This window comes from Chelonia mydas, chromosome 6, assembly GCF_015237465.2.
Source record: "Chelonia mydas isolate rCheMyd1 chromosome 6, rCheMyd1.pri.v2, whole genome shotgun sequence".
Taxonomy (NCBI): Eukaryota; Metazoa; Chordata; order Testudines; family Cheloniidae; genus Chelonia; species Chelonia mydas.
Window position 1 is genome coordinate 113,539,590 of NC_051246.2, and position 27,094 is coordinate 113,566,683.

General features: G+C 44.2%; 2 protein-coding genes across 13 annotated transcripts in view; one reads left to right on the forward strand and one right to left on the reverse strand.

Moving 5' to 3' along the window:
• Window positions 1-10,968, reverse strand: part of XRCC3 (X-ray repair cross complementing 3) — a 35,219-nt gene extending 24,251 nt beyond the window's left edge. Inside the window, exons 1-5 of one of the 10 annotated variants that reach the window (XM_043548009.1) lie at window positions 10,835-10,968; window positions 7,778-7,875; window positions 6,924-7,016; window positions 5,503-5,715; window positions 2,746-2,900 (exon numbers count right to left, since the gene is read on the reverse strand). In XM_043548009.1, the coding sequence (XP_043403944.1) occupies window positions 2,746-2,900; window positions 5,503-5,715; window positions 6,924-7,016; window positions 7,778-7,875; window positions 10,835-10,968 (693 nt within the window). Of the gene's footprint in view, window positions 1-2,745; window positions 2,901-5,502; window positions 5,716-6,923; window positions 7,062-7,777; window positions 7,890-10,279; window positions 10,394-10,537 lie in introns of those variants that run through there. The other 9 variants (XM_037901034.2, XM_043548014.1, XM_043548015.1 and 6 more) reach the window with 9 other exon arrangements.
• A 108-nt stretch (window positions 10,969-11,076) lies between these two features.
• The window catches only part of ZFYVE21 (zinc finger FYVE-type containing 21), a 30,946-nt gene continuing 14,928 nt past the window's right edge, over window positions 11,077-27,094 (forward strand). Inside the window, exons 1-4 of one of the 3 annotated variants that reach the window (XM_037901039.1) lie at window positions 11,171-11,309; window positions 18,969-19,137; window positions 19,533-19,583; window positions 24,572-24,740. In XM_037901039.1, the coding sequence (XP_037756967.1) occupies window positions 19,545-19,583; window positions 24,572-24,740 (208 nt within the window). In that variant the 5' untranslated portion in view covers window positions 11,171-11,309; window positions 18,969-19,137; window positions 19,533-19,544. Of the gene's footprint in view, window positions 11,310-18,968; window positions 19,138-19,532; window positions 19,584-24,571; window positions 24,741-27,094 lie in introns of all 3 variants that reach the window. The other 2 variants (XM_007062921.4, XM_007062922.4) reach the window with 2 other exon arrangements.

Consider the following 27,094-nt stretch of genomic DNA (forward strand, 5'->3'; position numbering starts at 1 on the left):
CTCATCTATGCTTATATAAAACACTGATGAGGTGACAAAGAGCAACTCAGATGTGTGGCTTTTGAAATACCATCAATTACATAATATCAGCTCAAAAGAATATGTTGCTGGAGCTAGAGCTGAACCTAGGAGAGGGTGATCAGGCCCATGGGTGCCAACATTCAGGGATGCAAATCATTGCATTTAGGAATGCCAAACACACGAGGTATTTTTTTATTTTGCTTGTGCCTTTGAGGAGGGAGGGGCGCTGAAAACGTTTTCCACCTTGGGCAACAAAACACCTAGAGTTGGCCCTGGCTGTAGTTCAGTTAGTACCAACAAGTTCTCTAAACACTAGGGGCTTGGCTACACTTGCGACTTAGAGCACATTAAAGCAGCCCCGGACGCCCTAGCTCACTACCCGTCCACGCTGGGAAGGCACATAGAGTGCTCTGACTCCACGGTTAGAGCACTCCTTGTACTCCACTTCGGTGAGAAGATGAATGCCCGTTGCGCCTTGGTGAAACGCCTGGGCATTAGTGTGAACGAGGTGTTGCACTACTGCACTCTGATCAGCCTCCGGAAACATCCCATAATCCCCTTAAGTCAAATAGCCACTCTTCTCATTGTTTTGAACTCGCTGTAGGAATGCGGATACGCCCTTTGAAAGCTCCTTTTCTGACAGCCGGCATGCTTATCTGCTCTGAGACAAAGCAACCATTACTGTGGAATGCTGTGTGTGAGAGAAAGAGGCGAGGGGAAAGAGGAGTCTGCTGCTGTCTGAACTTACAAGGCAGCATGCTGATGTGCTCTCAGCCCCCCCAAAAACTCACTCTCTCCCCCCGCACATACACCCAACACACTCCCTGTCACACTCCACCCCACCCCTGCATTTGAAAAGCACGTTGTAGCCTCTTGCATGCTGGGATAGCTATCACAATGCACTGCTCTCTGTGGCCGTTGCAAGAGCTGCTGATGTGGCCACGCCAGAGCGCCTGTAGCTGTCAGTGTGGACAGATTGTAGCGCTTTCCCTATGGCGCTCTACAAAGGCTGGTTTAACGCAAAGCGCTCTACATCTGCAAGTGTAGCCATACCCTAGGTCCTCATCCTTCATTCGAATCAGCAAGTGCAGACCTCCACTGAGGTCAATCAGACTCCACCTGGCCACATGATAGCATATCCCAGGGGTGGCCAACCTATGGCTCCGGAACCACATGCGGCTCTTCAGAAGTTAATATGCAGCTCCTTAGATAGGCACCGACTCCGGGGCTGGAGCTACAGGCGCCAATTTTCCAATGGGCCAGGGGGTACTCACTGCTCAACCCCGGCTCTGCCACAGGCCCTGCCCCTACTCCACCCCTTCCCGCCCCCTCCCCTGAGTCTGCCATGCCCTCACTCCCCCCCCCTCCCAGCCTCCTGCATGCCACGAAACAGCTGATCGGGAGGTGTGGGGAGGGAGAGGGAGACGCTGATCAGCGAGGATGCTGGTGGGCAGGAGGTTCTGGGGTGTGGGGAGCTGACAGGGGGCTGCTGACATATTACTGTGGCTCTTTGGCAATGTACATTGGCAAATTCTGGCTCCTTCTCAGGCTCAGATTGGCCACCCCTGGCATATCCCAACACAGAATTGGGTCCTAGAGAGCTACTTCCAGTAAACCTGAGGTTTAAAAGCCACTGGAGCTACATTGCACTTTAAAGAGCTCTTTTTCCCCCTGTAGAATAGCAGACGAAAGAAGGGAGTAAAATTCTCATTAAACGTATCAAATCTCAAATATATATACAACTACTGTAATTTGTTACTTTACACTTTTTCTGCAGGCCTTAGCTGCTGTTTGCATGGTTATTGTCTTTTTTCACCTCTGATAGTTTTAATCTCTCATTTTACTACTATTCTCTTTCTTAAAACAAAACCAACGGTGTATAAGTTACCAAGACTGTCATGGAGTTCATTTTGAGTATTACTGAACAGTTTAGAGAACACACAATGAAAAAACAAATATAGCCTGCACAGTAGTTCTTTTTGTGTTTGTCAGGACCAACTTGAAAAAATAAAAGCATTTACAAAAATAGCTCTAATATTCCAACATTAAACCCGTCAGGCTATCAATTATTAAGGTAAACTGATGGTTCAGTTCTAAATTATGCAGGGTTGCCCCCAAATCTATCCTTAAAACTAATCCCTCGATCATGACACACACAAAAACACTGGCAATGGCTAGACAGCTGATATACCATGGCTACTGTTTATCATGTTTATATCATTATTACCTTTCATTCCCCCACATCCTGTTTGTTTGTTTGATCAACCTGTTATCTCCCGTCTTAAAAACTTACATTGTAAATTCTTTGGGGCAGGGACCATCTTTTTATTATGTGTTTTTACAGTGCCTAGTATAAAGTGTGTGTGTGTGGGGGGGGTGTCTCTAGGCACTCTTGCAATACAAATAAATAATAGTAATGCCTCATATCCTAGAAAAAGTATAATGGATTTTGGAAGAATTTGAATGTTAGTCTGTAAAGATCTCTTGTCCTTTTCAAAATGAAACTTTGTATGAGACAATTAAATCTCTGAAAACTTGGATCAGTCTCCTCAATACGATATGAAGAGACTGGGAGGCTGGTATACACAGAAAATCATCTTGATTTATTTGTCATCTCTGTGAGCGCTACTGCCTCAGTTAGGCCCCTATACTATTTGTTTGCATCTGCACTAATTGGATTTAGTGTTCCCAAGTAATTTATTTGTAAGTCGCACTGTTACTTACAAGGTCTGCGGCATGCTCAATGAAAACACTGTTTCCAAATTTTATTTTCTGTATGACATCAAGTGGAACATCTGCCCTAAATTTATGTTGTTGATCAATCAGTTGCTGCAAGCGTTTATTTGGGAAAACATCTTCTGTGCAAATGTAGACAGCACCTGCAATTAAAAAAAAAAAAAAAAAAACCACCTCTGATATTACACGACTCATATACAAATATATTTTAAAAATTAATTCCTTTTTCTGCTTAGCAATGAACGCTCAAATTAGGGAATATTTTCTTCTTAGAACTCTCTCAAAATCTTGGTAATGTTAAAAGGACAATTTTTACTTTTTTTACTTAAACTTGATAACCCAACAAAAGATATAGCTACAATCACAGCAGTCTTGCTAGCTGTTCTTTTGGTGCCCAGTGCAATGATCACATTCTTTGGTTTCACAGACTCCTCTTTGCACTATTCGTTGACCCAGCAGATGACACTTTTATTGTTTAGCTACATAATTGTCTGACACTGTCTCTTCTTCAAGGTCCCTTTTTTTGACCCTTTGACCTTCACACTTGTCCTTGTTATTTTTTCTGTTGTCTCCCCGTAATTATATGAGTCCCAGGCTCAGTGGATCCTCCCGATAGGCTGGGGGAGGGTCCTTTAGCTAACCTACCCAGAACCCAGCTGGACTGAGGAATGGTCCCTGGCTTATGCCTTTGCTGTGTAGACACATTATGAAGATCATGTCTCAATGACAAATACACCAATGTTGCATCATTTATTTTATATACCAACAACACCGACCAGTAAAACTCATCCTTTGCATCTTTACAGGTGTCAAATGGGTGTGCACTTTTACCATACTTTACACAGCAGTAATCAACACCTCACTGGATTTAAAGAAGTCTAGTCATACAAACCCACTCCAGCTGTTCTTCTTCGAATAGGTGCAGCCATGTATTCTATTTTGTGTGGGTGTGTGTGCGCGCACGCGCGCACCCAGTGCATCGGAGCCAGAGAATTTTGCCTAGCAGTATCCATAAGAGCAGCGCTTGCAGCTCATGGCCAGAGCCCCCACACTAGCTCTATGAGGTGGTGCTGCCCTGGCTGGAGTCATTCTAGGCTGACCACCGAGGAGGGAGGACACTTGGTGGAGCCTCCAGCGCAGGAGCCGCTTCAGCACTTGACTGTGGGAACCAGAGATCCCAAAACACTGACCTGTGAGAGACACGGTTGGTGTATGTGTTTGTGAAATGAAAATGACTGTTCTTTCCCCTGTATTTATAAAGTTTTATTCAGTTATAAATATGTCTGTTTGCTTGGGTTTGGAATAAAAATTTAGTTATGGAAACTGAATTCATCGTTATTATTTCACAGTATATGCTGGGTGGCTCTCACATCATTCAGAGATAATAGCAATAGGTGCATGTGCAATGTTATATTACTACACACACAGCACTCATTACAAAGTTCATACTGGAGTGCAAAAAACACTGCCAGGGAGAACACACTACAGCAATACATATTACTGTGGCTCATTATTAAAACTGTCTTTCGATGCCTCCCTGAGCTGTATAGCTTACTGCTGAGCTCTTCTTATAGCCCTGGTATCTATTAGGACGAGGTGCCTTCCTTTCTGCCCCCAACACCCTATATCTGATCCCATTTAGTTCCTTTCTCCCAGCACAAATGGAGGGGAGCACTAGGGCACGAATAAGAATAAATCTGGTCTTGTAAATGAGTATAGATCTGAACTTTTGACACATGTAACACTTAGTAGCATCCAAGGAAGGAACTGAAGGGGAGGACTAAAATCATATATGTTTCTGCTCTGATTAATGATATAACCTAGAGTGAAAAAATGTAAGCCAAGGACTAATTTCTGCCAGAAAAGCCATCTCTGCCTTTTGACGTTTCAAGAATTTTCCATGTGGTTGGACACAGTAGGAAACAAGTTGAGCAAGTTTCGCACAGCAAACTGTGAGAGCTTCGAAGTTAAACACGATGCTGCATGGGAGGCAGAACAACAGCCTAGCCAAAACATTAGTCATAAAGAAGACCAGACTAATGAGTTCTCAGAATTGACATAGGTTTCTTCCTCCCCAACAAAGTACAAAAATGCAAACAAAAAATACAAAAGATCGTTGGCTCTACAATAATGGCTATCTACTTACTTGCACAGAAGTGGGAAAATTTAGGGTAAAACACAATGCCTATGACTTTTTTGACTATATGTCCATCAGTTTTGTCCTGTATATCATGACCAGCTCCTTTGTGATACTGTAACCCCTGTTTTACGTAAGGTATACTTAGCACATTCCTAAGATATTAATGTAAAAATAGCTATCATGTGGACTGTTTTGTCATGTAAGTTTTCATGAAGAGGCAGGGGATGGTCATGATGCTGAAACTTAACACACTCCATCTTTATATGTCTTATGTATTTTGATTAACAAACTTCCTACTACTCTTGATCACCGAGGGAAAAAGTCAATCATAACTCAGTGGAAAGTCATGTCTGATTCTATCCACACAGGCACCCTAATCTGTGTGCCTTCAGCAGCCAGTAGTAAGAGTGGAAAGTATTATGTGGAAATGTACACAGCATGCTTTTCTTTTCCAAATGCCCAGTTTCTCATCTTTCTGCTAATGATGCTGCAAATGATCAGAAATCCACTGATACTAATATTTACTGCAATACACAAATTACTTATCTTAAACCTAGCATACTTCCTTAAAACAATAAGTAAATCAGAAAGTGTATTGTACTTACCAGATTCTAATCCTCCATATTCATAAGGATATTGCACAGAAAGGCACAGCTGCAAACTAATCTGAGTCTTCCCAGCAGAGCTCTCACCAGCAAGTTCTGTGATCCCCACCACAGGAATGCCACCTCTTAATAAGCTATCTAGTAGTGAGCAACCCAGGCTTAGTTTCTGATGTTGGGATGTGCAGTGATCTTTGTCTTGGTACAGCTGAAGTGCTGGAGGATATTTTTTAAAAGAAAGAATTCTATTTAGCATTTTCTTAATAAGGGACAATATAACATAGCTGCCACAGTCTAGATAGCTCTATGATTGACATTTTTTCCAGATGTAAGCATGATTCAGCCTGTTTTCCCCTCAACTAACAATCTACCAACTGAGAAGTCTGCTTGTAAATTGGTATAGCTTGCATTTATGCTGATCCCCTCCATGCTCTGGAACTCTCCCCTCTTCCTGTCCTTTAAGGAGACTTTGGGGGACAGCTCCAGCCAGGAAAATCTTGTCTGCATGACTTCAATGAAGCAGATATGACCAGGAAGTGGAAACAGAGTTGCCATCTTTCTAATAGCTGGTGACCAGACTCCTGAGGCAACGTCCCCTGCTCCGCCTCTTCCCCCCCAAGACCCCGCCCCTGTCACTCACACCCCACACTTCCCCCTCCAGCTGGGCTCCCTCTGCTCCAGGACTGAAATGAAAGCTGCTGCAGCCTGACAAGGAGCTTAACTGCAGGTAGTTATGACCCCATTCTTCCCCCTTCCCCCTGCCCCACGGTAACCGGAGTTTTAGTGTCTGATCAGTACATCTGACTGGACACTGCCAGGTCCCCTTTTCGACTGGACTTTCTGGTCGAAAATTGGACACCTGACAACCTTAAGTGGAGGAGAGCTGCTAAGGGTCAGTAAGCAGCGTGAAAACATAGAAGGCTCTGTACTTCTGGATGAGCTTTAAAGATCCACACAGATAACAAGAAATGGGGGGGTTCAGTTGCTCAACTCCTAGCCCATTCCATTAGAGGAGGGCAACCCCTGCCCTATGAAATATTCTGGTGGAAATTTTAAGAAGGGAATCTTGCAGTGTCCTGTCCCCCAGCCAAGATTTCCATGTAGGGGAATTATTTGACCCTAGAAGACTGAGTAGAATCCACTTCTATTTACATTCAGCACTTCACAGGATCAGGCCCTTTCAGAATATAAAAGCATCTATTAAAGAGTAACAGGAATTTACAGCTTTTTATTTCCTGAACAATTGACTTAACTTTGAGAAACAGTTTATCAATAATTTATCAATACTATTACCTGCTATAAAAAAATGGTTTATGCTCTACTTCAACAATAGATCTTTAAGCAATAAATGTAAACCTTTAATTATAGCTCAGAAGTCTAGAATGGTTTTTAATTATGTAAATTATCTGTATTGACAGTATTACCTGTAAGCACACAGCTTTTCCTCAGTGTACCAGAGACTGTTTTCAGTAAGCACTGTACATCCATACTGGACAGTTTTGTCAGCCTTTGCAAGTCTGCTCCAGAAAGATTCAAAATCTCTTTTATTGATTTTATATTAGCTGAAATTAGAGAAATTCTCATAAGTGCTTTTGGATTGACTATAACCTTACAAAAGAAAAGGACTTCCACTTATGGTTAATTTACTGAGAGTATTGGTTAAAAAAAAGTTACAAGTTTTGTTTATATTATCATGATCATCAGTGATTTTGAATGGAAAGGGACTTTAATGTTTTTTGGAAGGCTTTAAAGCATTATCTTCTTTAACATCAGATGGGAGTGGTGCTTGAGAGAAGGCACTGACAGAGAAGCAATTTCACTATAATGTTCTTCTGGTGCACCAAAGTGGAGTTACTTGTATGTAAACTCTGTGGCTGCTTTTGATTTTTAACTTCTTCTTGAAGAAGGCAACAGAAATTAAATGCACATTGCAAATAAAATTGACTAGACTAGAAAAGGATAGCCTGTGTCCGTTCATTTCTTTCCTAATAGAACAAACTCCAGTATTCCAACCTCTTCCTGACTGCTTGGAAGCCAGGACGCTACTCTTGACAAGCTTTCGACATGGAAGGCAGCATGCATTTGGAATTTATCAAAAACAGGTTATAAACTGTTTGGAAGATCACCATTGGATCATTGGGAGAAGAGGGTATCACTTGCAAATACACACTGTCTCACCAAGTATTTATATTACATTTCCAGTATGGATATGATTATGTACAGATAGATACTATGGTAATAGCAAATCAGGAATGTACATACAGGTGGATTAAATTACCTTTTTTAACAGCAGCTATCACTTTGGGGTTCATGTCAAACTGGTCCCAATCCATGTCTTGATACAGTACTGTACTGAATACAGAGCCTGGTGATTTCCTGTAAATTGAAATCTTATCAAACGTACATGAAATACAGAACATAAGTATTTATTTCATTTGACCAACTCTGTGGAAAAATGGACATTCAAATACTATTAATTCCTAACAATATATTTGTCTTTAATCTATAGCCCAGAATGTAATTAGCCATTCACATGATGGAAATTCTCCTCAGATGGCTCTCTGTCTACACCCTACTGGAGACAGATTACAGTAACACTGATGAAGGGAACAGTTGATAATTATTTCAATTGCCTGTAGATGAGTTACAGCTGTACACCTCCCTAGCTTTTCATTTTCAAAGAGAAATAAAATCATACAAATGTAATATAAAATAATCCATGACTGTTAATATTTCTGTTACTCAGAACTGTTTTGATTTATTAAAACATGGGGTGACTAAATACTACAGCATAATGCAATCCAATTGTTTTTGAAGCTTTGATCTAAAAAAGAAAAGCCGAGTCATGTGCTATAACTATATAACAAAGTAGCATTATAAGGCTTGTTACTCTTTATATAATGGATTGTGCAATGTAATGGCAGACAAGTATCAAATATATTTACAAGACTTAGTTCCCCAGTTAATCTGCTTTTTAAAAACAAGGGTCCAATTATTTGGGTACATATACATAATATATGGAAATGGGTCCTGAGAGCAGGATTAATATATAAAAAAGGCAGTGATTTAAACATAATTTCATTAAAAATTAAGACCTATTTAAAAGAAACTTATGAGGGCTAAACTTAATATAATTAAAGATGGGCACAGTGCCCTTAGACCGAAAGGATCCCAAAGCACTTTACAAACTTTGCATTTCAATGGTGCTGTGTAGGTAGCCACCGCATCATACAAGTGTGAAGGGAAAGGAAATTTTGAGCACGACATGAGGACAAACATGTCTGCTTACTGAAAGTGCTTTAGGATCTTTAATATTCACATGGAGTAGAAAGGATCTTGGCTTTTAAAATCTAATTCACATGCACTAAACTACATGGTATGGAATGCACCATCAGAGAAGGATGAAGAGGAGAACCAGCTCAGAAGGTATTTGAATTTATGGTCCTGGGGAGTTCAGATATTAAACTGGATACTTAAACCACTGAGCTAGAAAGACCAGGTCTTCAAAGTGAAAAACCTGAATACTGCCAAGGAAGGATGTGGGCACACAGGAGGTTGTTTTGGTCAGCAGTAGAGAACTGTGTGTGGAAGAAAGAGAAATAAATGGATTTCCTTTCCTTTCCTCTCCTCCTTGGAACCCTGATCAATCTTCTGAACCACTGTTTTGCATTTGGTGGGTCTGACCCTGCTTGAAGGGGATGTCATGAAAGACAACTGATGAAATGCAAGGCATTGAAAATGTTATTGCAATACAAAGCAAAACAAATAGATACAAAAAACTCCACACTTCCCCCCGTTCCCTGCCTATCCTTACCCTTCAAGGACAAGTATTTTCTGTCAACCTCAAAACATCCACACAAATAAGTTATACAGGGTAATTGTTATCAGCACTACTCTCTTACTGTTCCATTTATTCTAAAAGTAAGGGGCGTGTGAAAATCTTGGACTTCAAATAAGAGGTTGAAAAATTTAAGAGATTAAGAAACCCTATCCTATGCCAAACAACCCTGCTGCAGCTGTCCCCTGAGACTCCGGGGTGGGACAGACATGGCAAACCTGTGAGAAAAAAAATGCAGAAATTGCGCTTGTTTTTGCCTTAATTGGCTTGTGAGTTGCTTGTTGGCTAGTTCTGGCTTGCAACTAGTTGCTTCTTTTTTTTTGATTGGCTCCTGGCAAGCAGGGGGAAGGGAGGAAGAGAGTCGGGGTGCACAGCGGGCCCACCAGAGTCCCAGACTGCACACCGGGACAATCTAGTCACATACAGGGATGGCATTCGTAGGGATTGACTTGTTTTGAAATGGGATTAGCTCCATTTTCGGTTTATTGTGAAAGTCAGGTGCTTATTCACCATATGAAGGTTGGCAACTGTGGGGTGGGGCTGTCCCCATGAACGAGACACACGAAAGCTTATGCTCTAATGAATGTGTTAGTCTCTAAGGTGCCACAAGTACTCCTGCTCTTTTTGCGGATACAGACTAACACGGCTGCTACTCGGACACCTCTGAGAAAAGCCCACTTCATAGGTGACAGTGCCACACAGGGCCCAGCAGTGCAGCTGTCATCTGTGGAGCAAGAAGGGGCGACATCGAGCCTGATCTACCCATGGAACTTGCCCCCGTTCAGCCACCAGCACGGACCCCCACGTCGCAGCACAAACCAGAGCAGCCAGGGGCACCCACTGACACCCCAACTCGGGGGAAGCAGTGCCTCCCTCCCAGCAGGGCGAGATGCCCCCCCGTGGAATTACAAAGCCCTGGGTGAGGCCCTAGGCCCGCCACACCCCTGCCGGTGTCGTTTGAGGAGGTCCCGGCTCGCCCCACAGGGCAGGTAGGAGAGCGGCGCTGCCCGCTCCGCCACCGTCACTTCTGACGCGGCGCGAGAAAGGGAAAATTTTCCTGCCCCCCGCCCCCACCCGGCCCCGCCTCCAAAGTGAAGCCCCGCCCATTGTTTTCCAGACGCTTCCTTAGTACTCCACCCTCCATCTCTCCCCCCAGCGGAAAGCCTCGCGACTCGCGCTCCCGGACCACACGCCGCGCACCTAAAGCCGAGTCCACAGCAAGGGCGCTAGGGCTAGCCAGTCAGGGAGTGACTTGCCTGGGTCTTCGCACGGCCGCGGCCAACGCTCTGGGCCTGAGCCCGCGCAGTTTGCCAACCAATCAGAGGGCACCACGCCCAAGAAGGCTAACGGGAATTAGCGCCCTAGAAGTTATAGATGGCCGCTAACCCGAGGACAGTTTGTCTGAACCCGCGCCAGGCGCACACCAATCAGAGTGGGTCTGAGGCTGGCCAATCCCAGGGAGAGCGTTCGGAGTCGTGGCCTTGCCGATGTACCAACCCTTGGTTCCACCCTGCGCACACTCCGATTCGCTCATTGGTTACAGGATGTATCCGGGCACAGACACGAGAGGGCGAGTGAGACGGGCTCTCCGCCTTTTTCCGGGTTACCGCCTGGTTTTTCGAGCTGCGCATGCGCCTTAACTGCGGTTCTACATTGCGATAGGGGATTGGCTGAGAGTTTGTGGAGGCCACATTCCATTGGGTGAACATAGTAGTGGGCGGGTCACTAGTCGGAGAGTTTCATTGGCACAGAGAGGCGTCAGTTTCAGGGAAGTAACGGGAGATTGGGTGGCGCGCTGCTGGTCGTTGCTTGGGCTGGTAGCGGTGGCGCTGTGGGGAAGATGTCGGGCGGGGAGGCCTGCGATGGAAAGAAGCTGGTTCGCTCGTCCAGCGGTCTCCGCATGGTACCCGAACACCACGCCGCCCGCAGCCCTTTCGGCCTGGACGAGCCGCCTTGGGTGCCCGATAAGGACGTAAGTGGAGGAGAGCGGACCCTTCTCCCGGCCCGCCAGCGCGACCCCCCGTCCGCTCTGGCCCTCCTCCTCTCCGCCAACGGGACCCCCCCCGCGTCCGCTCTGGCCCTCCTCCTCTCCGCCAACGGGACCCCCCCCCCCCGTCCGCTCTGACCCTCCTCCTCTCCGCCAACGGGACCCCCCCCCCGTCCGCTCTGACCCTCCTCCTCTCCGCCAACGGGACCCCCCCCCCGTCCGCTCTGACCCTCCTCCTCTCCGCCAACGGGACCCCCCCCGCGTCCGCTCTGGCCCTCCTCCTCTCCGCCAACGGGACCCCCCCCGCGTCCGCTCTGGCCCTCCTCCTCTCCGCCAACGGGACCCCCCCCGCGTCCGCTCTGGCCCTCCTCCTCTCCGCCAACGGGACCCCCCCCGCGTCCGCTCTGGCCCTCCTCCTCTCCGCCAACGGGACCCCCCCCGCGTCCGCTCTGGCCCTCCTCCTCTCCGCCAACGGGACCCCCCCCGCGTCCGCTCTGGCCCTCCTCCTCTCCGCCAACGGGACCCCCCCCGCGTCCGCTCTGGCCCTCCTCCTCTCCGCCAACGGGACCCCCCCCGCGTCCGCTCTGGCCCTCCTCCTCTCCGCCAACGGGACCCCCCCCGCGTCCGCTCTGGCCCTCCTCCTCTCCGCCAACGGGACCCCCCCCGCGTCCGCTCTGGCCCTCCTCCTCTCCGCCAACGGGACCCCCCCCGCGTCCGCTCTGGCCCTCCTCCTCTCCGCCAACGGGACCCCCCCCGCGTCCGCTCTGGCCCTCCTCCTCTCCGCCAACGGGACCCCCCCCCGCGTCCGCTCTGGCCCTCCTCCTCTCCGCCAACGGGACCCCCCCCGCGTCCGCTCTGGCCCTCCTCCTCTCCGCCAACGGGACCCCCCCCGCGTCCGCTCTGGCCCTCCTCCTCTCCGCCAAAGGGACCCCCCCCGCGTCCGCTCTGGCCCTCCTCCTCTCCGCCAACGGGACCCCCCCCGCGTCCGCTTTGACTCTCCGCCAACGGGACCCCGCCCGTCCGCTCTGACCCTTCTCCCCCACCGCCAGCGGGACGTCTCCCGCCACCCCCCTTTCTGCTCTGACGTTCCTTCCCACCCCGCCTTTGCCCCCCTCCACCGCCCCATTCTCGACACCCCTTCACCACCGGCCCTCGCCTGTGGGTCTGTCTTCCCCTTCACTCCTGGTTCCAACAGCCCCTGACCCCCCTGGGTGAGCCCCTTTCACCTGCGTCACTCCTTGCATTGAGCTGCTTGGACTCTGACTTCAGCTATCCAGCTGCACCTGTGATGAAATCTTTTCTAAGGTGCCTGTGGGGATCCCAAGGCCCTGACCCACCCCGGGGCGTTCGGGCCGCTCCCTTCATTACGGTGGAGCTCAGTATTTCCCCTTGTGTTGGGCTCTGCAGAGACCCTTCCCTGGAGCGCTTACAGTCCCATGGGCAAAGGAGCCTGCCCCTCCACCCTACCCTCAAAAACCCACTTCACTTATGTGCCTGTGCTCTGGCTTTTCTCTCTCCCTCTTGTATAGGGCACAGCAAAGCAGCCTCAGTGGCCTGGGATGGAAGGCTATTGGGGCGCTGGGGTTTTATTCTCCCCTTTTTATTTTATCTTATCACTCCTATCTTGAGGCTGGCTATGTCTCTTGTCCCATCTTGTCAGTACATGGTTCCCATATTTGCTAGCAGGAAATGCCCTTTTAGCTGAGGCGAAGTAATTATAGGTAAAACCTCATGTAAGTGCAGACAGCTGTCTTGCTGGAGAAATGGCTAAGGAGAGGGTTCTGTTGGGTTGACTTAAAAAATATGAGCAAATCTGCTTCCTAAACAGTTGTGGGGTAGGGTGGGGGAAGGCAAGTGAAGTTAAAGTCCCTTTTTGCTGCTGTTTGATTTTGTTAGAGTTCACAGCTCGTTCTGCTATGTTTATGTCCAGAGTAATGTGCTGAAAACCTGGCTTAGCCCATCTTTTAAAAACTGACAAGCCAACAGATTTATCTCATTTATCTGGCTGTGCGTAGAGTGTATTTCTTTTCTGTTGTAAACAGTGCACAGTATTTCACTTACCTTTGAGGTGGCTTGGGTAGTCACGGTAGGGCACTGGGAGAGAGCTTTCCCAGTGTTCTGAAAAAAAAAACCCACCTCCACAAGAGGCGTAGCTACCAGCCCTGGGAGCGTGGCTGCCAGCACTGGCGCACTGTTTACACTGGCGCTTTACAGCACTGAAACTTGGTGCACTCAAGGTTGTTGTTTTTGTTTTTTTTCACACCCCTGAGTGAGAAAGTTGCAGCGCTGTAAAGTGCCAGTATAGACAAGCCCCACAGGATCGTAGATTGGCAGTGACATTGGAGAATTTAATGTTCCTCTGCAGCATGAGGTGTGGGTCACTTGTCAGGATTATATGGCTGCATCCCACTTAATCATTTCTCTGCTATTGCAGAGGCCTCAGGCATTCGTGCACCTCAGACCCTCCTGTTCTCTGCCTGTGGCACATAATAGTTTAGTCTCCTGTGGGCTATTGTACTTTGGTCTAATTTTGGTTGTTGGCTTTAGTATGCGGGTGTATTGGTGGCCTGTGATATACAGGAGATCAGAGCAGATGATTTGGTGGTGGTCCCTTCTGGTTTTAAACACTGACTATAAAAAGGATAGGGAGAGTTATTTTCCAGGGTCATTATATTCTAGGGATTCTACCACAAAAGTAACTGAGGTTCCTGTTGAGATTAAAATGCTGTGAACTAAGAAGCCTGATGCGCTTAATGAAAATACTTTTTATTCTTAAATGCATTTAAAAAATAAAACTGATTTCTAAGATTGAGGCCTCTTATCCTTGAAATAAACTTTTGCTTACTAAGACTGAAAAAGAAAATGGTTATGAATGTATTTATTTAATATGGATGAGTACAAATACCTGTCTAGAATAAGTAGTCAGTGGGGAACTCTCTGGTTTGGTAAAATACCCAGCCATGCTAGGATGTCAATATAGGGTCAAACGCTGTCAGAAAAATGCATCCACTTTCTTCTTCTTCTGTTGGTGATAAATATTACTTAGCTTGACACATCTTGCACGTAGATGCTAGCAAAGATAACACACATAATAGTAGCCTGTTGCAATAGAGATAAGTGTAATCAGTATTTTATAGTGTCTTTTGTTACCATTGCTTTATGACTGGCTATGTGCTAATACCAGTATTAAAAGAGTGACCACTTTAGATAGGCCTACTAATCCAATTGTTTAACTTCCAGCACTAGATGCTGATTTTGGTATATTTTGTATGAAAATTCTTGTTCTTGAATGAAGTGTCTGAGGCCTGGTCTATACTTAAAAATTTTTACTTGCACAGCTACGTTAGCTAGGAGTGTGAAAAAATCAGATGCTTAACCAACATCGGTGTGCCAGCAAAAGCCCCAATGTCAATGTCATTATACCAGCAAATAAGTAATTTTGCTGGAATAACTTGTTTTGTGTAAGGCTATACCAGTAGAAGAGTAGGTATTGTATACCTACATCAGTACAGTGCTCCTAGTGTAGACATGGCCTGACACATTCCATCTGTAAATTGACTCTCCTGGTTTGTTTGGTTTTTTTTGAGCCAGGATCAAAGCATTACAGTATTTGAACGTAATTCTTCTGTATTTAATATACTGTGGCCATTACTGTTGTGAAGATGAAAAAGTGAATTTGTTTATAACATGTTGTTGCATTCATGTCCATGATACTTAATGCGAAAGTAAAATATTCAGTTAGGAAAACCTCGTTCTGTGATCATAGAATCATAGAATATCAGGGTTGGAAGGGACCCCAGAAGGTCATCTAGTCCAACCCCCTGCTCGAAGCAGGACCAATTCCCAGTTAAATCATCCCAGCCAGGGCTTTGTCAAGCCTGACCTTAAAAACCTCTAAGGAAGGAGATTCTACGACCTCCCTAGGTAACGCATTCCAGTGTTTCACCACCCTCTTAGTGAAAAAGTTTTTCCTAATATCCAATCTAAACCTCCCCCATTGCAACTTGAGACCATTACTCCTCGTTCTGTCATCTGCTACCATTGAGAACAGTCTAGAGCCATCCTCTTTGGAACCCCCTTTCAGGTAGTTGAAAGCAGCTATCAAATCCCCCCTCATTCTTCTCTTCTGCAGACTAAACAATCCCAGCTCCCTCAGCCTCTCCTCATAAGTCATGTGCTCTAGACCCCTAATCATTTTTGTTGCCCTTCGCTGGACTCTCTCCAATTTATCCACATCCTTCTTGTAGTGTGGGGCCCAAAACTGGACACAGTACTCCAGATGAGGCCTCACCAGTGTCGAATAGAGGGGAACGATCACGTCCCTCGATCTGCTCGCTATGCCCCTACTTATACATCCCAAAATGCCATTGGCCTTCTTGGCAACAAGGGCACACTGCTGACTCATATCCAGCTTCTCGTCCACTGTCACCCCTAGGTCCTTTTCCGCAGAACTGCTACCTAGCCATTCGGTCCCTAGTCTGTAGCGGTGCATTGGATTCTTCCATCCTAAGTGTAGGACCCTGCACTTATCCTTATTGAACCTCATCAGATTTCTTTTGGCCCAAACCTCCAATTTGTCTAGGTCCTTCTGTATCCTATCCCTCCCCTCCAGCGTATCTACCACTCCTCCCAGTTTAGTATCATCCGCAAATTTGCTGAGAGTGCAATCCACACCATCCTCCAGATCATTTATGAAGATATTGAACAAAACCGGCCCCAGGACCGACCCCTGGGGCACTCCACTTGACACCGGCTGCCAACTAGACATGGAGCCATTGATCACTACCCGTTGAGCCCGACAATCTAGCCAGCTTTCTACCCACCTTATAGTGCATTCATCCAGCCCATACTTCCTTAACTTGCTGACAAGAATACTGTGGGAGACCGTGTCAAAAGCTTTGCTAAAGTCAAGAAACAGTACATCCACTGCTTTCCCTTCATCCACAGAACCAGTAATCTCATCATAAAAGGCGATTAGATTAGTCAGGCATGACCTTCCCTTGGTGAATCCATGCTGACTGTTCCTGATCACTTTCCTCTCATGTAAGTGCTTCAGGATTGATTCTTTGAGGACCTGCTCCATGATTTTTCCAGGGACTGAGGTGAGGCTGACTGGCCTGTAGTTCCCAGGATCCTCCTTCTTCCCTTTTTTAAAGATTGGCACTACATTAGCCTTTTTCCAGTCATCCGGGACTTCCCCCGTTCGCCACGAGTTTTCAAAGATAATGGCCAAGGGCTCTGCAATCACAGCCGCCAATTCCTTCAGCACTCTCGGATGCAACTTGTCCGGCCCCATGGACTTGTGCACGTCCAGCTTTTCTAAATAGTCCCTAACCACCTCTATCTCCACAGAGGGCTGGCCATCTCTTCCCCATTTTGTGATGCCCAGCGCAGCAGTCTGGGAGCTGACCTTGTTAGTGAAAACAGAGGCAAAAAAAGCATTGAGTACATTAGCTTTTTCCACATCCTCTGTCACTAGGTTGCCTCCCTCATTCAGTAAGGGGCCCACACTTTCCTTGGCTTTCTTCTTGTTGCCAACATACCTGAAGAAACCCTTCTTGTTACTCTTGACATCTCTTGATGTTTAACACTGGGGCTGTTCTCTAATATCAGGCATGCTAATGATGGCAAGGGGGCGTTTTTTCTTTTCTTTTCTTAAATGGAGGTCGTGACTGTGAAATAAAGAATGTACAGTTACTCCTTATTGGAGAGTAAGGTGCACTTTTCATCCAAGCTGTGCAGTTAGCATAATACAATAATACCTAACTCTTTTATATAACATTTTTCATCCATTGACCTCAAAAGTGGTTTAAAGAAGGTTAGTATCATTGTCCCCATTTTACAGGTAAGGAAACTGAAGCATGGGGAAGGCAAGTGACTTGCCCATTTTCAACCAGCAAGCCAGTTTAAGAGCTGGAAATTGAAGCCAGGTCTCCTGAGTCTCACTCCAGTGCCCTATTCACTAAGCCATACTTGCTAAATGTGATTTCTGTAATAACCTCCTGCTCTTGTGGTATTTTCCATTGTTTTATATTTCTGCTTTTAAAAGCTCTGCACTGAGGGGAAAATATCAGGGAAGTAACTATAATTTGTTCTTGAAATTGCTCGTTAAAGTGTGTGATATATTGCTCCATTTTAAACAGTACAAATCAAATTAAAGGGTTTAATGCATTAAACTAATAATTCAGTGAAGGTAAAATGTGCATTTCTGAAGCCATTATGACAGGGGTTTGATGTTCAGTACATCTTTTGAAAGAACTTTCATCATTTGAGAACAGTTCTGATCATTCTGGTTTTTAGGAAGCTTTTAGAAACTTATTGGTTCTTGTACCATTTTTTAATTTGAACAGTTGAGCAATCTCTTTAATTGGAACTGGCTAGTTGCAGATTAAGTGCAGGTACTTGAATTTGCCAAATTTCATAAGTGATTTAACGCATCAAGCTGTAGTTAAAAGTAGGTGGCTTAGGAATTTGAGGTTTGTAAATTAGCTGATGTGGCATTTCTTAGGTAGTATTTGCTATTGAACTTTGATACTGATCTGGAACCTGCTGAAATATCTAGAACTTTCTGAAATGGACCATGAAAGTTCTAGTTACGTTAAAGAACTTTAAAAAGTAAGGAGTTAAATACTGGGAGCATGGTAACAATAGGCAAATAGCAGCTCTTGTATGCTCAGCAGTTAGCTCATTCTCAACCTTGAACATTACAACCTGCTAGGGTGACCAGATGTCCTGATTTTATAAGGACAGTCCCAATTTTTGGGTCTTTTTCTTATATAGGCTTCTATTTACCCCCCCACCCCCTGTCCCTATTTTTCATACTTGCTGTCTGATCACTCTACAACCTGCTGTATTTTAAATTCTGATACTCTGTTTTGGAGCCTGTTGAAAGGGGATATTGACTGAGGCACAGTGTCTTATCGCACAATTTTTAAAATGGTCCATGAGATATTTCACCTGAATGATCACTGAAGGCAAGAGAGATCTTGGCTTAATATATCATCTGAAAGACAGCACTCCTAACTGCGGTATTCTCTTGCCCCTCTCCACCATTTGCCCCTTCACCTCCCAACCCATTGCCTTGTGCTCTCAATTTTAGATACTTTTATATGTATTGCACTGACATCTAGGGGTCTCAGTCAGGGATTAGGCCCCCATTGTGCTAGGCATGGCACAAACATAAGATGATGATGGGCTCTGGTCTAAAGAGCTTATAGTCTTTATAATTCCAAAAGCTAATGTAGAACCTGAACATACTACAACCCGTCCCAGATGTTCAAACACAACATTGCATTAATAGCCTAGCAGATAAACCTGATACTATCCAAGGCTTTGTAACTGAAAAATTATCTGGTATTATGTGTTGGATTGAAACAATGTAGAAATGAGGGTCTTGCAGAAGATGCCAGTGATGTAAAATAGTGCTGTAGATCAGCATGTTAGTGGGTGGGTGGGTTTTGTTAGTATCTGCATAGAAAATGCCATGATAATAACCACATCTAATACTTATTGAATAAAGTTTCTCTCAAGCACTGTTACCAATTTAGACAACAAAGTCCAGAGCAGGTGACTCTTATCAAATGTTTAATGAGAAGGGAAAAAGAAATTAGTGACTTTATATATAATTTTTTTTCTTTCACCAAGCTCTTTCTAGGAAAAAGTTCTAAACTATCAAGTGAAATTTTGCTGATATCGATTTAGCCTTCATGGTTGCAGCAGGGAGAAGAGAAGAGAACTTCCAAGATAAATATGCTATTTTTCAGATATTTTAACTACTGATAATGTTGTTGAAGTGCATAAACTAACAACACTTGTGAGTTAAAAATATGTAACAGTATAATAAATGGATAACCTGTATTGTATTCTATGTACGCTATACAAATTTGGAACACAGAAGTGGCCACATAGCCTAATGGACTATGCATGAGATTGGAACCCCTGAGTTGTAATCCTGACTGTTACTGGTTTACTTTGTGCCTAGGGAAAATCAATTTTTTTGCTCTTTCTTCTCTGTAAAATGTGGATAGTACTTGCCTACCACACACGTGTTCAGAAGATTAAGATAAGCGAGAAACAAGCATTACTTAAATACTGTATGGAAATTCATTAGCTATTTAACTTCCTAGAAATTACTCTAATATGTTTAGTCTTGTGCATTGTATCTGGATAAAGATGTAGATAAATCTTGTACTCTTTACTGTTTTCTAGTGTCCAAGATGTATGCAGTGTGAAACTAAGTTTGATTTCATAACCAGAAAGGTAAGAGAGAGCAACAAAACATAATAGCCTAAATACATTACATTGTGGAACTTTTTTTGTGAACTCTTGTTTTGAAATGTGTTGAAACCTGTGTTTCAAAAGGATGCTGTCAAGTACTTTACACCCAAAATTTGACATGCCTTAAAAATAGCTTTTGTTCCCCCCCAGGAATATGTCTTCATTCTTTTTAATCTATTATTCTGCTGTGAAATTTAAAATAAATGCCTGTTTTTAGGACTAAAATACTTTGCTAGTTTTGAGGCAACATGTAAGTAACACTTCTCAAAATATGCTGTTGTCAGTAATGCTGGCAAGTAAACAACAAATGTTCATTTCAGTACACTCAAATTGCATAAAAAATTAGTTATGTGAGTGAAAGAGTCTAATATTAGGAAAACTTATTTTCAGGGCTTGGATTCTAGGGAGAGCCTGTTTATAAAGTAATTGGACAAAATGTGCAAAACAAATAATGGGTGAAGATGTTGGCAAAAGATGCAATTGCTATAAGTAAAATTAGTTCTTTTGTTGAATTATGAACAGTAATTCATTGAAATTAATGAGGTGGGCTGCATTGGGCATGTAATTCAGTCCATCCGTATAGAAGTATTTTAATTAACTTTTATGTTGTCTTCTGTTGCATGAACTTTTACTAGCAAGCAGCATGGAGAAGATGCTGTCTTACTGGGAACTACTGTCAGAGGAGATGGAGCATTTTGCTGAAGGAGGGGAGGCGGAATTGTTTTAGATTGCTAGTTTGTGCAAAAGTCAGCAGGACAATCATTCTAGCTATGAATAACATTCCTTGCATAACTACCTAATTACACAGACATTTTGCTAGCATACACTGATGGAAAGGAAGAAAGATGGATGTAAGATGCATCTTGGGTTGAAACTCTTGTTTTGCAATTTGTTTGGAATATAAAACCCAACAGATACAGTGTAACGAAATGGAAAATAAATCTAATTAAATATGGGATACTGGGAATCTTCAGGACTTAGTATTAGACTGGTAACTATGGTAAGTAAATGTGGCTGATCAATGAGGAGAATGGGCATATTGGAGAGGTTGATTGGTGGTTCTCCGCACATAAGTTTTGCTCCCTAATTAAAGAAATATTCAGAAACTCAAGCTATTGTTTGTTCACATCAGTGGTTGAAACTTACTTTGATCCATAAGTTGGTTGTTTGATATGCTCCATCTCCCACGGAGAGTTTTACTTAATTTTCTCTGTGATCTCAAACCAGGAATAACTATTGTGCCTGTCATCATTTCCAGTGGAAATAATGATTTGGGGTCCCACTACAAGCTGAGAAATTGAAGCTTTTGCACAAGTGCTATTCCACCAGCTTTGAGGACCTCCATGGGGATGCCATCTGGGCCTGGCACCTTGTTGTTTCAAGTCTGAGTGATGGCATGCCAAACTTCCTCAGGAGATGGGGGGGTCAGCAAGAGGTTCTATTACTGAATGCTGAGGAATGGACAGGGTGGTGGCAGCTGAGACTTCAGATTAGTAGTTCAGTAGCGTCCCAAAATGCTCCTTCCAGCATTGCTTGAGGGCTACATTGTCCTTAAGAAGGGAGGAGCTGTCCTGAGATTGCAGAGGGGTTGTGTCCTTTGAACGTGGCCTGTAAGTGGCTTTTGTTGGTTGAAAAAAGCTTCTCATGTCATGTGGATCAGTGAAGCTCTGGATCTCCATGGCCTTTGCTTGCCACCACTGATTCTTGATGTCATGCAGCCCCCTTTGAACTACAACTTTAAGCTGATAAGTGTCTCTTTTTGCTGGTTAGAGGGTTCATTTTACCAAGTGCAAAATGTGCTTCTCTTCTGATGAATAAGTGCTAGGATTTCCTTGTTTTCATCATATCCAATACGTTGAGTGGAGTATATGCCTTGTGAATTCAGCATATGCCTTGTGAATAATGGTCTTGAACTCCTCCCGATGTATTTGGATGTCATTGACGTTGTCAGGTCAGAGAACCTCTCAATGAGGCATTGTGAAGAGTCTCGCAACTGGCACGATTCTGAAGTTCATGAGGAAATTCTACCCAACCTAAAGAGTGACTTGTCCCCTTTCTTAAAAATGGTCACAATATTGGCAATGTAAGGGAATTATTGAGGCATTGCTCTCTTCTCCATTGCGGGGAAGATCCTTGCTCGCATCCTTTTGAACAATCTCCTGCCTCTTACCAAAGACATCCTTCCGGAATCCCAAGGTGGTAAAATTGTCATTCTATGTCGGGGCACCACTGACATAGAATCATAGAATATCAGGGTTGGAAGGGACCTCAAGAGGTCATCTAGTCCAACCCCCTGCTCAAAGCAGGACCGATCCCCAATTAAATCATCCCAGCCAGGGCTTTGTCAAGCCTGACCTTAAAAACTTCTAAGGAAGGAGATTCCACCACCTCCCTAGGTAACGCATTCCAGTGTTTCACCACCCTCCTAGTGAAAAAGTTTTTCCTAATATCCAACCTAAATCTCCCCCACTGCAACTTGAGACCATTACTCCCTGTTCTGTCATCTGCTACCACTGAGAACAGTCTAGAGCCATCCTCTGTGGAACCCCCTTTCAGGTAGTTGAAAGCAGCTATCAAATCCCCCCTCATTCTTCTCTTCCGTAGACTAAACTTCCCCAGTTCCCTCAGCCTCTCCTCATAAGTCATGTGTTCCAGTCCCCTAATCATTTTTGTTGCCCTCCGCTTGACTCTTTCCAATTTTTCCACATCCTTCTTGTAGTGTGGGGCCCAAAACTGGACACACTACTCCAGATAAGGCCTCACCAATGTCAAATAGAGGGGAACGATCACGTCCCTCGATCTGCTGGCAATGCCCCTACGTATACATCCCAAAATGCCATTGGCCTTCTTGGCAACAAGGGCACACTGTTGACTCATATTTTGTTGCACAAAAAATCCAAGAGAAGTGTATAGAACAACACCAGCCACTGTTCATGGCATTTAGTGACCTAACTTAAGCCTTGGATTCCCTCCTTTGTGAACTGTTATGGAAGGTCTAGGTTTGGCTGTCCATTGAAATTCATTCACATTCTCAGGTTACTTCATGATGAGTTGACCGGCACTGTCATCTTTAATGGGTTAGAGATGGACCCATTCACTGCCTAGACTGATTTCAAGCAGGGCTGCGTTATTGCCCCAACCCTTTTTTCCTATCTACGTTGCTGTGATCTTGATTCTTATTTGTGACTGCCTTACTCAAGCCCAATTCTTGAAGAATCACATGGATGGCCAGCTCTTCAACCTGTGGCATCTTCATTCTAAAACAACTGTTATTCATTAGAACTGTTATTACAGACCTTCAGTATGTTGACTGTGCTATCCCCATGCACACCAAGGCTGACTTGCAATCCATCCTAGATTTTTTTTCTATGGTGCTATCATAGCCTGGGACTTTCCCGCAACATTGGGAAGACTAAGATGCTCCATCAGCCTGTCCCAGGATAAGTTGCCCCCCTTCTCCCACAAATTGTCATCTGTGGTGAAAGCCTGAAAAATGTTGAGCATTTCCCTTACCTTGGCAGCTATCTCTCCCAGACAGCCAATCTTGATGTGGAGATTGAACATAGGACTTATTGTGCCAACACATCCTTTGGAAAGTTGCTCTGTCATGTCTTTATTGAGAGAGAGAGAGCTGCGAATGGAACCTAAGATCCTGATCTACAATGCAGTGGTCATCCTCACTTCCCCTTATGGGTGCGAGACCTAGGTGACATACCAAAGCCATCTCGAGTGGCACCTGCAGTGCTGCCTTAGGAAGATTCTCTCTCTCTCTCTATCAGATGGGAAGACTGTTGCACCAGTGCCAGCATTCTCTCTGCAACTAACATCACCAGTGTTGAGGCGAAGATTATGAAACATCAGCTTCGCTGGGCTGGTCATTGTGTGTAGATGGCCAATACTTGTGTTCCAAAGCAAATCCTCTTTTCTGAATTTAGTCATGGTAAGAGGACCCACAGGGCCAAAAAACGCTACAAGGACTCACTGGAAAGTATATTTTAAGAAGGGAGCTGTTGACCCACGAATTGGGAAGAGCTGGCTGGCAATAGACTGCAATGGCATCGCATCATACATCAAGCCTCAACAGTTTTAAAGAGAATTGCTTTGCTCACGAGGCTGAGAAACAGCACAGGCAGAAGGAAAATGTACATCATCCCGGCCAGCAGTTGTGCTCTCTCCAAGCAACCCCCTGTCATGTATATGGAAAAACCTGTAGAGCACAGATTGGACTTGTCAGCTATCTTAAGTTTCTTCCTCCTGGCAGGTAACATCCTTGTATTGAGGGATAGCCGCCACTGCCGACTTGCTGAGAACTTAGAATTGCTGTGACATAGGCTTTATCATACTGGCAAATGATTTGCCATTATCCCAACTTCACTGGACGCTTGTAGGATTTTTCTTGTTCTACTAACTGTTATTTCTGATTTAATGATTTTTATTTTTAATCCTGTCTCCGAAACCTGGAATTGGTTCTGTCACTGTTTAGACATGGAGTTAAATATTTGGAGAGAGAGGCATGGGCTAAAGATGGAACCCAGTGGAAAGTGAAGAGGACATGCAAACCACCATTATATTTTGCAGTCTTTTTGACAGTGAGGACAAGGATTTAATGGTCCATGGAGACTCCTTTTCATCCTTTTTCACTCTGGTCAGACCTGAAGCACAGGGCTCTGGTATCTGGAAAAGCTTGCACTGCTATTGCTCATGCTAGACCGTCTTTAGCGTTCCAGTCTCCAGAGATGTCATTTTAGCACTTCTTACTATCTCTAGAATCATGTGACACTTAATTAGCCATATCTAGTATTTTTTTTCCCCTCTGTATCTTGGTATTACTTGCACAAGAGAAACTAGGCGAGCGTGCCAATGTTTTAGGAGTACTAGTATTCTTGATGTGGTAACATTATCAGCTCTGTATTAATTGCATCTTTTGTAATATTAGTATTTTTATTTTATTTTATTTTATTTTTGCCTAGCACCACTGCCGGAGATGTGGGAAGTGCTTTTGTGACAAGTGCTGCAGTAAAAAAGTGCCTCTGTCTCGTATGTGCTTTGTAGATCCTGTGCGTCAGTGTGCCGAATGTGCTCTCATCTCTCAGAAAGAAACGGAATTTTATGACAAGCAGCTTAAAGTGCTTATGAATGGTAAGTACTGCATGCACAACTGTTGTTTGGATCTTGTACATAGTTATTCTAGTGAGCGTCAAATAATGAGTTAAATAGCAGATCTAATTCCCTTGTGTTGTCAAGTAAGGCGCTATGTTGCAGTCTCTAGAAATCTCCTTTGAAATACTTTCCCACTGTCATTTTTTTTGTTTGCCCATTATTTTGTTATCCAGCCAGATCTGTTCTTTGGAGATGAGATTTTTATTTTTATATATTTTAAAAGTTCTGCTCCTACAGTCAAAGGAACTCTGCCTCTTATTAGCTGATGAATGTATGAGGTCATGATAATAGCTCTTTTGTAACATTGCACTTTATTAAATCACAATGTGGATCAAATACACTCTTAACAGTAAAAGGAACAATTTTGAATTCTTCTAATGAGATAGAATACATGCTTCAAACTTCATTTCAGCCTCTGATCTCTTCTTCCTCCCTAGACTGTGTAGGTGGCTCTGATTGTCACTGAACTGTCAACTGTGAATAGATTTAAAGAGTAGTATGAAATATACCTGGAGCCCTGATTGCACTGTTTTTAAAAATGAAGAATCTGATGTCTTAAATTTTAAAAATATTCTGTGACTATTTATAATTGGGAACATGCCTTTCAAGGGATGCTGAATGTGACTTTAATAAGTATTTTCAGTAGTTAGGCAAAAGCACACCTCTAATTAGAATGCATGTTCCATGTGAGATTAGGAAGGAATGTACCAATTTCTATAGAACACTTACATTTTAATTTTAACACTTTGATCTCTTTGGTTTGTGAAAGACTGAACCAAAATTAGTGCTCCTCATGGGGAGGGAAACATGCTCTCCGAACACATCTACACATGGATTACGTATAACATAATACACTGGTTATTCTATAATGTGCTCTGGGGGTGAGGCACATACGGCTTTTAAACAAACTATTTGTAAGAGGATTATTTTATTTTTCTCATGTACAGCAGTATAACTTCATTGACTTTGATGGAGTCCTGACTTACACCGGTGTAACTAAGAAAATCTGAGCATGGACAGTCTTGAATTGAACGGCCACCTGCCAATAAAATCTTTCTCTCTGTATATTCTGTACACTTCTTTAAAAAGTTTCTATAATATTTTTACTAACTGCAATATTTGATTACAAAAAATGGTCCAGTGTAGCTGCAGGAAACTGTCCAACAATCATTTGATACTGTCCTTTGCCTCTTGCTGTGAGGTTGAGGGTGTGCCTTAAATCCAGTAAACAATACAACAATCTACACACATTACTCCTAGGGGAATTCTGGGCCAAAAAATTAAAAATTCTGCACACAGTATTTTAATCTGCAAAATTCTGTATATTTTGTCTAAACACAATATCACACCAGTTTCAATTATTTTTGGTCATTTATTTCAAAATATCTGTCGGCCAGTATGTCTGTATTGTTACAGACAATAAAGATTCAGGAAATCTTTTGACAAATAGATTCCTTACTAGGCATATTAATACACAACTCTGAGTAATTCATATAAACTACAGTACAGAACCTTATTTCCTGCACCCCTCAGAAGCAGTGCAAATGCTTGTGGGAGTCAGGGGTAATGGAGGAGCTGAGGGAGAGGGAAGTAAACTGCTGGGAAGGAGCCTGGGTGTGAACTTGGAGGGTTGTTGGGTATGAGTGGGAAAAGTATATACAACAGGGTTTTGTTTTTGTTTGTTTGTTGGGGGGGCGGGGGGGTTGGGAGGGATTGTTAAAGAGCATCCCCCATGTAGACCTTGGCTGACACCTAGCCTCTCTCATTCAGTCAGGCACATCTGCCCCTGTCCCCAGGTCTTCCTGCATCCCCATGTGGCCCTGCACCCCCCTCTCCCAATGTCTCTGTACCCCCATTCAGCCACCCGCTGTCCCTATGTTGCCTTGCATTTCCCTCCCCATCACCATGTGGCCCTGCACCTCCCTTGGCCCCGTGCCTCAACTCCCATTCAGTCCCTGCCCCAGTCTGTCCTCCCCCACTAGCCCTTATGAGCCCCTATTTGACCTCCCCAGCAACCCCATGGTATCTGTTTCCCCATTGCCCCCGTTTCCTGGGCCGGGCAGGGCAAGCAATGCAAAGAAGACGGGCTCATTTTCTTCCCTTGCTGGCTGGGAGCTGCTGCTGTGTTCCTGTGCCACAGTGCCCTCTGGTAGGCAAAAGGTGGAACTGCATCAGCATTTCAGCAGAAGCTTTTTTCTGCACACACACAAACTATTCGCAGCTTATTATGTGCGCGCGCAGTAGCACAGAATTACTCCAGGAGTAACACATTGGAGAAGAAATATTAACTGATCACAGGATGTTTAGTTACAACTGCACCATTTTGCTGTTGA